Source organism: Daphnia pulex, chromosome 5, assembly GCF_021134715.1.
Source record: "Daphnia pulex isolate KAP4 chromosome 5, ASM2113471v1".
In the NCBI taxonomy this organism is placed as follows: Eukaryota; Metazoa; Arthropoda; class Branchiopoda; order Diplostraca; family Daphniidae; genus Daphnia; species Daphnia pulex.
In genome coordinates this window covers 11,610,157-11,623,178 of record NC_060021.1, presented here as the reverse complement: position 1 = coordinate 11,623,178, position 13,022 = coordinate 11,610,157, and the positions used below count along the sequence as shown (strand labels likewise).

The following is a 13,022-nucleotide window of genomic DNA, read 5'->3' as shown; positions in this document are numbered from 1 at the left end:
ATATAACAGTATTACCATAGGCTTCGACAGACTGCTCTCAAACGATGCAAAAATAATGACAAAACTTAAAAAAAGGCAGATATATTAGCAACGCTTGGTTATCTCTACGGTCACCCCAAATGAACACACACAAAAAAATATATTAACGGTAGATTGTCCTACCGTTTCAACACGAAGAGACAGGGCTGTTAAAATGGATATGTTATTAATACTAAAAGGATTCATTAGTATCAAACTCCAGATCTTCTGTTCCTGCAAACAAAAGGAACTATAGATAAACCACACCATTTTTGTTTCGTGTTTAACTTCTAACATACCAGGAGGCAATTCCGCGGAAGTAAGATAAGCGGTAGAGTTACTGCGAGGCAGAAAGCGAGGCGTCCGCAGGCCGGAATTGTTACGTAAAACGGGGGAATCAATATCAACACAATCGCGGAGGTCCATTTTTATGGCGGATGCGCGCAATCCGTCGGGGGTATCGAAACGGCGCTAATTAATAAACATAACCTTTAAGGGTATGGCCACACTGCTATATGTTTAGACTTACTCGCTTCTCCGAAGGTTTCGACGAGCTAGATGGAGAAGATGGTTTTATCATCATTGAAATCTGACTCCCACCACTATCACGACGTTTGACCTCTGCTGCTTTTGCCTATTAAGTTCAAGTGATGTGTAATCAATACTCAATCAAAACAAATAGGATCTTACCATAGCATTAGCTTTCTGCAAAAGATTTAAAGTATCCATGGCAGTTTTAGCTGAATCCCCTTTCTGTGTTACAAAATAATAATTATCACAACCTTTTCTTTATAACTAAAACGGTGTTTTTACATCTTGTGAAGCCAGTTCCTGTTGTTTGACATCAGAAAATGTTTGCTTCAAGATGGGCCGAAGCGAACGTGCTGGTTCCACGGCAGCCTTGATCACAGGTTGTTGGCTAGAGAAAGAAGCCTAAAAATTGCCAGAATATAAGAAAATTAAATGACAAAAAAGCCAGTAGCTCTAAAAGAATTCACCTGTTCACGTTCTGTTTCCAATCTTCGCTCCAGTAGGCTGACGGTTAATTCGAGATCGGCTATCTTTCTTTCCGATGATGCCATTATCTTCTGGGCCTCTTCGTATTCACCGCCGATACTCTCAAGTTCTAAATTCTTTAAATTTAAGGATGTTTTCAAAGCGTCTATCTCCAACTTTTCTTTTTGTCTCGGCATGTCCACTTCTGATCGGCAAGTTTCTGCCTGAAGTATTAACTTAATAATTTAAAAAATTATGCACAAAAAGTCGGTACTTTGTATAATTACCCGCTCAGCGTTAAGAGACTTTTGTGTCAATTCGTCTAAGGCTTTCTCCATTTCTTCCATCCGCTCTCCTTTGTACTGGAGTTCTATTGACTTTGAAATAAGTTGGCATTTGAGATCAGCAACCTCCTTATCTAGATCGGCTTTTAATCTTTGCGAATTCTCTTGACAAACAAGAGCAGCTTCAAGTTCCTGGGCCTTTTCATCAAATTTGCGCTGAAGTTCGCGATTATTTTCTTCGATAATCGCCAACTAAAATCGAAATGATAACTTAAGTGTTAATTTCGTTTAAAGTGTTTCTAAAAAAATACCTGTTCATCGCTATGAGAATGTAGCGACAAATCTTTCAAGGCATTCTCAGTTTCTTCAATCTTCTTTTCCTTGCACTGGAGTTCAATAGCCTTTTCAGACAACTGGAACTTGAGTTCAGCAATTTGTTTTTCCAAATCAGCTATTAATCGCTGAGAGGTCTCTTGGTCAGCAAATATGGATTCTGCTTCGCGAGTCTTTCTTTCAAGATCTCTATTGTGTTCATTCAAAATCGACAACTGATTACAAAGATCCTCAATTTTGGTCGTTTTCTCCTCCAACATTTGTTGACATGTCTATAACAAAAAATAAAATAAAATAAAATTTAGGAGTCATCTGTTTTGACGTCGTTTTGACTAACACGTATTCATACCGTCAGTTGCTGGATCAATTCTTGCGTTTCGGATATTGAATGAATTGTTTTCTTGCTTTCGTCTTCCAGTTTCTTGTTCAATTCGTCCACGGAATTCTCCAATCGATTTCGGTCATTCATACAGTCGACTAGCGCATCACCCGTCGAAATGCATTGCTTTTCAATCGCGCTGTACCGCTCCTGCAGCGCAGCTCTTTCTTTCGTTAAAATATTCAAAGAATGTTTAGTCTAAATGAAATGAAATTAAAGTTTAAATGTTGTAAAAATATTTAGTAATTTGATGGGATTTTTATGTTACGTCTTCGTAAGTGGCGACTGCTTCTTGAATGGTCATAAGTTTGTCACGCAACGTGTTCAGTTCCGTTTCCTTGGCATCGTTGACGCTGTTGAGTTGCTTAATTTGTTCTCTGGAGGAGGCTATTTCGGCACGTATTTCCGCAGTACCATGAAACTGAATCTCTAAATGTTCAGCCTCGCAGCGCATCGCATTTAACTTGACTTCTTTTTCGTCAATTATTTGCTGAAATTCATTTCGCAATTGCATTTCTCTTTTGTCGAAATGGTTTGTCAGCAGCCTTTCAAAGTTGGAGAGCCAAGTTTCTTTGTCTTTACGTGCGTCTTCAAGAATTTGGGCAGTATCAGCTGCTGTGGTTTTGACATCAGTGTAAAGGTGATCGACTTCTTTTAATTCCTTCTCTAATTTTTGGTGTGAATCCTAATTTAAAAAAACAGAAGATGACCCCAGTTTTTTTTCTAGAAGAAATGAACAATTTACCTTTAATTTTTCATTGATATTGTGCAGCTGATCGATTTCACCCGCTGCTGCATCCAGTAGACCTTTAAGTCGTTCCATCTCGGATGTAGCTGATTCAAGTTGTAACTGCATTTCTCGGTTGCGACGTTCCTGACGTTGGCATACCTTAGCTATGTTTTCTAATGAGGAATTCAAGTCACCTTGTTCGGAATAATTCGTTTCATTTCCCGTCATTGCTGATTCATCAATAGAAGGGTTATTGGATTGAGATTGAAGTGCTCTTGGGGAGTATGGAGTTCCAGAAGGATAAACTTTTGAATTGTTGCTAAGTTGTTGCTGATTATTTACACCCTTGAGGCGAAGTGGAGCATATTTGAACAAGAAACTTTGGGAAGCTCCTCGTTGAGACATTTCCAATCTTTGAACACAGTTAACTCGCACCACCTAAATGAAAATCACAATCTTAAGGTTAACCAAGAAAGATTGACAATCATACGAGTTTTAAAATATTTGATGGGTCAGCATGTCAGACTTTGGAACAGCTGACATCGTACTGCATCAGCTTTGCCAGACCATACAAGTTACTCAAAAAAAGCCAATGCTTGTTTCAATTATTTTACGATCTTATTATTGCAACAGTCCACATATTCACCTTCCATACACAGTCTAAATATCATGTGGCTGTAGAGTACTGACCAAAATTATTGAAGTTGAACAGAAATGCATTCACTTTCATCAAAGTAAATGTAATAAAGCATTGTTAACAATATCAATTAAAAACTGGGCCTCAATCATACCTGAACAACTTACGAGATAAGAGGAAAAAAATCCTCGCCCTGAACAGTAGCACTTCGTAGTCTATGGTAGAACAAACAAGTGTGATTGTGAACAAACACGTTGTAAGCACGTTGCAATGTAAAAATCGGTCAAAGGGCGGGAATCCAAAATTTGCATATACAGTGTTGCACTAAACATTAAATAGAAATTCTAATTCAATGAAAATTAAATTTCCGAAACATTGAAATGGTTTAAAATTTATTTCAGTTAAGAAAAGTGTATTATTTAATTTTATGAATTATAAATTCAATGTAAATCTAATGTGACTTTCGATTTAAGTGTAATGACCAGTAACGACCTCCGGAGTTAAAAAATCCAAATTAAATGATAACCGAAAGAAATCATTTCAAGAATTTCTTTGACTGCACCTAGGCCAGCAATTTGGTTCAGATTAATTTTTTCATTGAATAATGTTATATTAGTGATTTGTTCAACAATTTTTTCGGAGAGAGTATGGGTAGCGTGGCCGAGCGGTCTAAGGCGCTGGTTTAAGGCACCAGTCTCCTCGGAGGCGTGGGTTCGAATCCCACCGCTGCCAAAACTTTTTGACTTTTAGAGGCATTTCTGTATCTCTAAGCGAAACATATTCCCTGATAAGGCTATAACGAGCCACAAAAGAAAGAAAGACAAATGAAACAAATAAATTTGATTTACGTCGTATACTAGCTTTACTCAGTTTTATATTATAGTTCTCTTTTCTCCAACATGTGCAGAATTATATGCATAATGAGTACAGAACACAGAAGATATACAAAAAATCGCCAATTCACACTACAATTACAATTTTCCCTATATTTAGTCCTATTCGTTAATGAATTTGAGGACAAGTTCCATAAACTGCGTTGGTTTTTCGGAATGTACCCAATGACCCGCATCAGGGATGTACTGAAACTGGGCACCAGGAAATAGTTTCCGTATTACGTCATGATCTGTCGGTCTGAAATGTAAAAATTAAATAGATGAAATAATAGCTTTGCAAAGAAGGGGGTATGATTTCTTTTTGATACTTGATGTAATCTGACTTGGCTCCACCAATAAAAAGTGTGGGGCCATGGTAACTTTCGTTCTTCAAAGGGAAATGGCCAATTATGTGTGGCAAATTTTGAATGATTGATTTAAGATTAACACGCCAACGAAACTTTCCGTTATCCTCCACCAGGTTAGTTAAAAGAAATTGTCGTAGTAGACTGTCCTTTTACGATCAAAAGAGAATGTAAAATTATTGAGGTAAAACCATAAAAAGTAAACGAACTGTAATGCACGTACTTTAACGACAACTTGTAGTTTTTCGTCTACTATCTTCCGGGCAGTTGCACGCTTCAGTTGATCTCCCAAATCTATATCTTCCATTACAGTTAAGAATTGAGTCATAGCTTGGGCACCAGGGCTCACATTGACAGGAGAAATATCAACTACCACTAATCTGTCAACTAGAGAAGGCTATTTGTGAATGAGTAACAGTTAAATTAAGGAAATCAACTGAAAAGGGTACCTTGGTCAAGGCTAGCTTCATCATCGCTCTTCCTCCCATTGAATGGCCAACCATGGTTGCTTTTGGTATTTGTAAATCTTCCATTAATTTAACTATGTCTTCAGACAGCACTTCATAGTCAAGCTTATTGCTGTGAGGGCTGTCTCCATGGTTCCTTGCATCTGGGACAATGACCTATTTGTATGAATGCAATGATTTATGTAACTTTAAACAAAATCACTATTACATGAATTACCTTTCTTCCAGTTTTGCTATGAATTGCTTTGCTTAAAGAAGCCCAGTTTTTTCTCGAGCCTAACAACCCATGCTGTATAATAATTGGAGTCATGTTACTAGGTGACGCATTTTGTGAATTCATTCCTTCATATGAAGTGTAGGCAAGTTTAACTGGACCATCAATCCATCTATAAAGTGACCCCAAGAGGAAACAGAGCAAAACAGTTCGAGTTACTGTTCATTTATTGAGTTGTTATGTAGAGTAAGTATACCTGGAGCCGGTTGAATGTATACACCTCAAATTCGGCGAAAGAATAGATTTTTCTAATTTAAATTTGTGCAAGGCTTCCAACGCCTGATGAAACATGCGTGGTCGAATATAATTCGCCATAAAGAAAGAGTAAATGAAGGAATAAATTGTGTAATGTTGACATCCAAAATTTCAGACGAAAAAACTAAACTATTGGTATCGGCAGAGTATCGGGCTATCGGCCATTAAATAGGTATCGATTTCGAAAGAAAAAAACTTTTCCATCATTAATCAAAAGAATTTTCTCTGTTCTATTGCAAAAATGTTATTTCTTTTGTTTTTTCAAGTAAAAAGTTTCTGTAATTCTACCATTGGCGGCTGCGCGGGAGTCCGGACATCAAGTAATTATTTTCACAAGTACTTGGGGTATTAAGTAAATAAGATCAATAATTATGGGTGTAAGTAATTTTTCTCTTAAGTAATTACGGAATTAAATAATAAAATTGATGAGTAATTATTTTCTGTCAGCTAAGTAATTATGGTAGTAAGTAATACTGGCAACAAGTAATTTAGCTAACCAACACAAGTAATTCCCTTTTGCAAGTAAATAAATTCACAAGTAATTAAAGCCATAAGTAATTCAAGTCCCAAGTAATTATGTTCTTAAGCATTTTAATTAAAAAGTTAGTCATATTTAATTGTTTATATTCCGTACTAGAATGAATAATTAATTATGATATTTATTATTTTGTATTTAGAGAATTATAGTGATGCTGCACAAAAAGGAAAAACCACATTTATTAATTGCGTACAAACTTTGTTGCATTTGCAGGTTTAAGAACGCACCTGGAAATTTCATCAACAGTTTCGCGTTGTCTGCTTGTCTGTTGTCTGCTTGTCAGTTTGTTTTTTCCAAAAGTCAGAGAAGAGTTAATTGCTGGTGAATTGTGTTTTGTAAATGTAATCAACTTACTTTGTTGTTATTGATTATAAAGGGAAGTATGTTGTTGGCTGCACCAACTTAATGACTGGTGGACCCAGCAAGGAAGATGGTTGCTTTCTTCGAGTATACTATCCTAGTCAAATAAAAGATGTATATGTAAGCGACCTTTTCTCAAATTGCTGCTGAACTTTTGTGGTTAATCTATTTACCTCTTTTCTCCAAAGGAACATTCTTCCCGTTGGGCAAGCTGGCTCCTCCACCCAAAATACGTAGAAGATTACACCATAGTACTAGGAATGATTCCTTTCTTTGGCAAGAAGCTGATATCCTGGGCCTTTGGTGTGTAGCGAAATGAAGTACCTGTTTTTAACAGAAGGTTAAAGTCAACTAATTGTGATGTATGTGAGCCAGGAAATTCATACATTCCTATAGCGTTAGATGCTGAGCTATGCAATGAACAAAGATTTCCTGTAATTGTATTTTCTCATGGTCTTACTGCGTGCCGTACTGCCTACTCAACTTTCTGCTCAGACATATCATCCCATGGGTTTATAGTGGCAGCTATTGAACACAGGTACTTACTTTAAACAAATTTGTTTTAAATAATGACATTCTCCACTAAATCTTAAATTTTATAGGGATGGCTCCGCTTGCATGACTTATAGTCTCGAAACGGAACCAAATAGTAAAGGAGGTTTAGTCGAAAGCTGGATCCCTGGAAATGACTTGTGAATGCAATGACTTTTTACCGCTTTTTACTTCTAATTCCCCTACAACTTTTATTTACTTGCTTGTAACACTCTTTCTCGACACCTCTCTTAATTATACCCCCTTCTCCCAAAAAAACGAACATTTGAATAATGGAAATATTGATTGCGGATCGGATTAATAAAATCATTGGTGATTCATACATACTAGTTATTCGTCTACTCATTGTTTTTCTTCTATTCCACGGGAAAGTATTTCCTGTGATCATATTTAAAAACAAATAAAGTTGTACATGACATTTTCTGATATCATAACGAAATAACTCAAATATTATACCTGATCAATGGTTTCAATTTCAAAGAAAGCCTCTTCGGAAGATTGCAGAGTCTGATCAACGAATGGCGCCACTGGAGCAGCGTGAGAGACAGATACGTTGATTTGGCTTCCGGTTTTATCAGTGGCTGGCAACATATCAGCCGAAGGTTCAATAACCGATCTTTCGTTAACTTCTTTGCCGCTTGTATTCTCTTGATTAATATTAAGTGCCTGGAGTGTCTCCTTCAAGCTATCAAACATTTTTTTAGATAGCGAGGTGATGGGACATGGGAGACGGAGGTTTCTGAACGCCCAATGAGCCTTGCGTAGCAACTTGGCCGCTTGGGTCACTGTTGCAATCGCAAGGTGGAAAATGGAAGTTTTGGGTCCTTGTTTACTCTTGCTGTCTTTAGTCCGCTGTTCCAAATTCTTTTCTCTTCGGATTTCTCGTTCCAGTAACTGTGTGTAACAGTGGATTGGATTATAGGACTTAATATAGACTTAAATTTTCTTCCAGCTATAACTTATCATACCGAGGTGAGCGCTACTTTATCGTTTTTGGTTACTGTCGACAAATTGTCGCTTATTTGAATGACGGAAAACCGTCCGTCTTTGCTGCAAACTGCCATGATTTTTCCGTGTTCCTGGGTGCTCAAACTTAAAAGCGGAGATTCGCTGACCTGGTTAATACATTTAAAATTTATAATTGTCAACATTTTAATCAAATTTTTTCTATTATGACCTGGGAGCATAACGTAGGAGTGATCCGCTGGGCGAGAATATCCCACAGGTAAAGAGCACCGTCTGTTGCAGCAGTGAATATGATGGACGACCGTGTGTGACTCCACGCTCCGTCCAGTAACTGGACATTTTGATTCCTACAACGCAGCAGAGTATGAAACAAGTTATTATTTGAATCTGCTTGTCAATAGACATAAGCGAACACACTTTAAAGTTAAAATGGGCGAATCGCGAATGTCCTCGGTCCTAACATTCGTGGTCCAATCCAAAACGGTCAAAAAGATTTTGGGCAGATGTAGGTGTCGATGTAGACCGTGAACTGGGCCCAAGTGTGCCTCGTATTGGCACATTATCCATTTATCCTCTCCGCTGTTGTTCGGGCTCTTCTGTTGCAATTCATCACAATACCTGCAAATTGGCAATTCATTTTTTATTTTTAGGTGAAATGAATTGAGAAATGAGCACCTTGACGTGTGCCAACTAGGAATTTGTTTGGCACGGTTTGGCATAGAAGGATCGTACTCGAGACAAGTAGCAGATAAAGCGCTTTCCGATCGAGGGATTGAACTAGGTTCCAGTAAAAGTGCGTCTATTGGCGCATTTAATTTTCGCATGTCCCACCAAAGAACCTATTATTGTTAATCATATAATCAAGATGAAATAATCAAAATGATTTGTTATCGTGTTTTTACTTGGCCGTCGCCAGAGGCGGAGAAGAATTCTCCTCCAGCCTTTGAATTGCTCCAAATAAGCGAAGTGACACTTTCCGAATGACCGACACCAATGGGGACGCATTCGACTGGACCTTGACTCTTACAAACGTCCCAAATTCCCACAGCGCCATAAATCGATCCACCAGCTAAAATGTGATGGTCACGCGGATTGAACGAGACGGAACGTAGTTGACTACATGCTGCGTAAAATTATTTCTGGTTGCACAGCTCTTTCTATTCATGGAAGGAATTATTACTTGCAAAGTTATACTGCTGAATAAAGAGACATATCATTCTCATATCGGCAAATGTCAATACCAATATTCCAGATGAAAGAATCATTTTCTTTGTGGTCAAACAGATTTTTCCAAAAAGGATCTGAATAGTTGCAGCGGCCAATTTGGTTCCTCCATATCGGGACTCCAACTAAGACTGTGACTGCGCGTTTTATCGGTGACGGATCCTTTAGCAGATGAAGAGTTCGCAGAGGATTCGGATCTGGCGTTTGTTTGTTGGAAATATAAAATTCAGCCATCCAGAAATATAAAAAAAAAGTATTAAATTAATTGATGATTACACATCGGGAGAATCAGTGAAATAATCCTCATAGATGTTAAATACATTGTTTTGCTTGATGTAATGTTCCATTTGCTACAATGGGGTAAAAAAATCTGTTTGCACTTATTAGTATAAACATCATTCACATTTATATCAATTCAACATGTCCAAGTTGTAGAACAGTACGGAAATAAGCTTCATCCTTCTCGATCTTTTTGCGGTAGCGAGCCGTTTGATCGGCTTCTTGCGGGTTGACATCGCGAGGCCATCCACCTTCCTTGTGGAAAACTCCGTGGGCCTCGGTCGTAGCACAATCCGTATTGATCTAAATTTTCCAATACGTTTTGTATTAGCTATAATGCTATTGACAAATTTAAATTCAATACTGACTTACATTAAGTGCTGAAACATCACAAGCTTGGCATTGGACTCCGATTTCTTTACTCCTTAAACCTTAAACAAAGATGTCAATTGCGGATCCGGGAAAATGTCGACAAATTGTGGCGGGTTGAAAACAGCGTCGGAGAAGTTACATTTTCTCCTGCTCAGTACATGTCGACGTACAGCACAGGTAAGATCTATCTTTGGAGGAACCGTCATATTGATCGATCTTCGTCGATCGGTAGTTCGGGACTGACAATGTAACTGGCTCCACTTTTGCAATATGAACAATTCCTGCGGACAAACAAGTACATGTCCTTGTTAGTCGCGCAGCGCAATTTCGCGTTATTCTAAAAATACAAAAAGGAAATACATTTTCTTTAGCGATTCGCGAAAAGTGCCATTTTCGTCTGCCACATGCAAGAAAAGTTTGAGGGAATGACGAATTAATCAGCACAACGCCCTTGTTGTCTATACTCAATGTCTACTACACTTTTATTGACCAACTTAGTTCTTTTTCTGAATTTGATATCGATTGAAGAAACGAAATAGATTTTCGCCTAAGGTGACATCAGAGTTGAATCGATCAATCAATCGGTCTAGACTTTTGCTTTGTCACAAAATCTTGGCTGATACCTGATATGTTCCAATTTGAAAATGTTGGATTTTCTAATACGATTGGGACTTGGGAACTATAAATATTTGATGTGTGCAGATTGTGAAATCGGTCCAATAGGGTGGCACTGTATAAACAGCCAAGAAAGCTATGTGGCTGATCAACGTCTAAAAGTGTAAAACACATGGAATAATGAATACAAACCAGTTTATTTAATTACATTTTTCACATTCATAAAATTTGAAATATAGGAATGCTCTTTAACAGAAGAGGAACACAACAGGCACAATATTCAATATTATGAAATTTTCTGTTTTTCTTAATTATTGGGTATGACAAGCATTTAAACATGACAAATGGAACTTCAAAATAGTTATAAATAAATGCGAATGTTGCAACGCTTACGCTAAGTGCAACAACCTTCGCAGTTTGGGATCTTAAATTTCTGAATCCAGACCAAGGAGTCCAACGTTGAATCGCCGCTTTTTTATGTTTCCCTTGTAAAGCAGCCTTTCTCTGTTCCATTCTCCTTTTCCTCTCTTCGTCCTCTTCCTTTATCTTACGAATACTACAACAAGATGAAACATTAATGTCATTCAGGAAATATCAGCAGAAACTTAAATGCTTAAGATACTTTTCAGCGTGCATCTCTCGGACAACTGTTTCCATTACATCTGGTGGATAGGTTCGCATCAACTTTTCTGTTTCAGTAATAAGACTATCAAATGGTAGATTATCAGGGACCTAAGATAAAACTGTAAGAACATTAATCGAAAAAGAGCTTATTAAAAAAATAGTACGTTGGAGAGCATTTGATGTAGAAGCGGCATCTCACACGGTGTCAAGAAAATATCACTTGCGCTATGCAACACGACGACAACAGATAGATACATAGAGGTCCATGGATGTGAGAACATAAATACATCAAACAATCTTACGACAGTTTCCTAATCGTTGAGAACATGGCCAAACCAAGTAATCGCCCACGGAAGGCAGAAAATTGTCCCTAGCTCCAACCTAGAATTAAAACAAGTTATTCAAATTTTAAAGAGAATATTTCTCTTTTTTTTTTTAGGGGGGGGGGAGGGGTTTCAAATACCTCATCAAATAATTGTACAAATCACGATTTTCATTTTTGACTAGTGCATACATTTTCATTGTAGGCTCCATATCTGGTCCCATAAACAGTTGGAAATGTGATTGGGAAAGTCTGCATGACACACTGTGACTTTTCTCTTCTCCTAAAACAAGCAATAACAGTGTGATGGCAATATCGTGAAAACCCTGTGCATGGAAGCATAACAAATGTAAGAGGATCATCTTCGTAATTGAATTTTGCTATAACCTGATAGTAATGGAGACCTTCATTTGCTATCAGAACTCTTATTATCAGCTCTGTGACTTTTACTTTGAGGTCTGCTTGAATATTTTCATTAATACCTAGGCGGATAACGAAATTTTAAGAATAGAAAATATACATAAAAGAAATATTATTGCTACCTGGAGGGAAGCATTCTAAAATTCATTTGACATCCAATACCACCTGGTTGTAGTACTGATGAATGATAATGCTTAATCTCTTCTGATGATAAACTCCTGTTTCCTTTAACTGGTGTAACAATTTGATTCTTAATAAATAGACAGAATAAACAAACATTTTTACACAAATGTTAACTTACATTTACTTATAAAGAAAGAAAATATGTTACCAAAGACAAAATATTTTTCACAAACAACGCCTATTTTGACTTTTGAGCCTCAATTAACCAGCAATTAACTCTTGTCTGACTTTTGGAAAAAAACAAACTGACAAGTGACAAGCAGACAACTCGAAACTGTTGATGTAATTTCCAGGCGCGTTCTTAAAACTGCAAACGCGTAAAAGTTTGTACGCAACCTGAGCCTACGCAATAACGCAATCAATAAATGACGTTTCACTTTAATTCTCTAAATACAAAATAATAAAAGTGTTTACACCGTGTAAATACATAAGATAATAATTACTTAAGAAAATAGTTACTTGTGAGAATAATTACTTAAGAAAATAATTTCTTAAGAAAACAATTACTTAAGAATATAATTACTTAAGTCGTTGCTAGTGACTTACGAACAATTGTACTAATAGAACCTATTATTTGTGAACATAATTTTAATTACTGGTGACCATAATTACTAGCGAGTATTTGACTAAATACACGTTGCATGAATTACTTAAAGCCCAAATTATTAAAAATTTTAAATACAACAGTCCATAATTACTTAAGAACAAAAATACTTGTGTCCTTAATTTCAATAAAACAAAATTTTGAAAGAGCTTGATACCATATTTACTAGTGAAAATAATTACTTGTATCCGGATCCCCTGCGCGGCTCCCGTTTTTAATATGTTTCCGACTTTCCGTTTATCCAAACTTCGATGCTACAACGTGTTTATTGATCAAATTCAAGTGTTTGCTTACTTTTCGCGTTTTTTAAAATAATTTTATAGTATTAAACCAACAATTACGGAACAAGGGTC

The 13,022-nt window shown here is 36.9% G+C and overlaps 4 protein-coding genes, 2 long non-coding RNA genes and 1 other non-coding gene across 12 annotated transcripts; 2 read left to right on the top strand and 5 right to left on the bottom strand.

The window, feature by feature from the left end:
• Positions 1–65: 65 nt before the first annotated feature.
• LOC124193684 (myosin-11-like) lies at positions 66–3,662 on the bottom strand. 3 transcript variants are annotated; one of them, XM_046587606.1, is made up of 12 exons: positions 3,532–3,662; positions 2,756–3,178; positions 2,279–2,695; positions 1,981–2,208; positions 1,610–1,903; positions 1,302–1,550; positions 1,017–1,238; positions 832–951; positions 709–771; positions 548–652; positions 318–489; positions 66–252 (listed from the first exon to the last, which is right to left on the bottom strand). In XM_046587606.1, the coding sequence occupies exons 2-12, from the start codon at positions 3,143–3,145 to the stop codon at positions 212–214; spliced, it is 2,301 nt and encodes a 766-aa protein (XP_046443562.1). In that variant the 5' UTR covers positions 3,146–3,178; positions 3,532–3,662; the 3' UTR covers positions 66–211. The 3 variants fall into 3 exon arrangements, with proteins under 3 accessions (XP_046443562.1, XP_046443565.1, XP_046443563.1); XM_046587609.1 differs by having other exon boundaries at positions 66–246; positions 3,532–3,616; XM_046587607.1 differs by having other exon boundaries at positions 3,545–3,612.
• A 365-nt stretch (positions 3,663–4,027) lies between these two features.
• On the top strand, positions 4,028–4,109 carry Trnal-aag. Its single transcript has one exon. It is a non-coding gene; the product is annotated as a tRNA-Leu (tRNA).
• Positions 4,110–4,233: 124 nt separating this feature from the next.
• LOC124193765 (protein ABHD11-like) lies at positions 4,234–5,745 on the bottom strand. The gene is made up of 6 exons (XM_046587726.1): positions 5,552–5,745; positions 5,299–5,467; positions 5,064–5,237; positions 4,838–5,011; positions 4,579–4,763; positions 4,234–4,508 (listed from the first exon to the last, which is right to left on the bottom strand). Exons 1-6 carry the CDS (start codon positions 5,668–5,670, stop codon positions 4,373–4,375), a joined length of 957 nt encoding a protein of 318 aa, XP_046443682.1. The 5' UTR covers positions 5,671–5,745; the 3' UTR covers positions 4,234–4,372.
• Positions 5,746–6,048: 303 nt separating this feature from the next.
• On the top strand, positions 6,049–7,382 carry LOC124193821 (platelet-activating factor acetylhydrolase-like). Of its 3 annotated transcripts, none has more exons than XM_046587793.1 (5): positions 6,049–6,447; positions 6,525–6,628; positions 6,697–6,811; positions 7,004–7,046; positions 7,111–7,382. In XM_046587793.1, exons 1-5 carry the CDS (start codon positions 6,300–6,302, stop codon positions 7,202–7,204), a joined length of 504 nt encoding a protein of 167 aa, XP_046443749.1. In that variant the 5' UTR covers positions 6,049–6,299; the 3' UTR covers positions 7,205–7,382. The 3 variants fall into 3 exon arrangements, with proteins under 3 accessions (XP_046443749.1, XP_046443748.1, XP_046443747.1); XM_046587792.1 differs by having other exon boundaries at positions 6,050–6,426; positions 6,884–7,046; XM_046587791.1 differs by having other exon boundaries at positions 6,050–6,447; positions 6,884–7,046.
• On the bottom strand, positions 7,321–8,367 carry LOC124193822. The gene is made up of 4 exons (XM_046587796.1): positions 8,238–8,367; positions 8,029–8,175; positions 7,517–7,954; positions 7,321–7,438 (listed from the first exon to the last, which is right to left on the bottom strand). Exons 2-4 carry the CDS (start codon positions 8,122–8,124, stop codon positions 7,403–7,405), a joined length of 570 nt encoding a protein of 189 aa, XP_046443752.1. The 5' UTR covers positions 8,125–8,175; positions 8,238–8,367; the 3' UTR covers positions 7,321–7,402.
• Positions 8,368–8,435: 68 nt separating this feature from the next.
• LOC124193823 lies at positions 8,436–9,162 on the bottom strand. Its single transcript, XR_006874496.1, has 3 exons — positions 8,929–9,162; positions 8,702–8,865; positions 8,436–8,644 (listed from the first exon to the last, which is right to left on the bottom strand). It is a non-coding gene; the product is annotated as an uncharacterized LOC124193823 (long non-coding RNA).
• Positions 9,163–10,694: 1,532 nt separating this feature from the next.
• On the bottom strand, positions 10,695–12,405 carry LOC124193858. Of its 2 annotated transcripts, none has more exons than XR_006874512.1 (7): positions 12,214–12,405; positions 12,005–12,132; positions 11,850–11,944; positions 11,604–11,745; positions 11,305–11,521; positions 11,139–11,248; positions 10,695–11,072 (listed from the first exon to the last, which is right to left on the bottom strand). It is a non-coding gene; the product is annotated as an uncharacterized LOC124193858 (long non-coding RNA). The 2 variants fall into 2 exon arrangements; XR_006874511.1 differs by having other exon boundaries at positions 11,604–11,788; positions 12,214–12,404.
• Between the last annotated feature and the right edge of the window lie 617 nt (positions 12,406–13,022).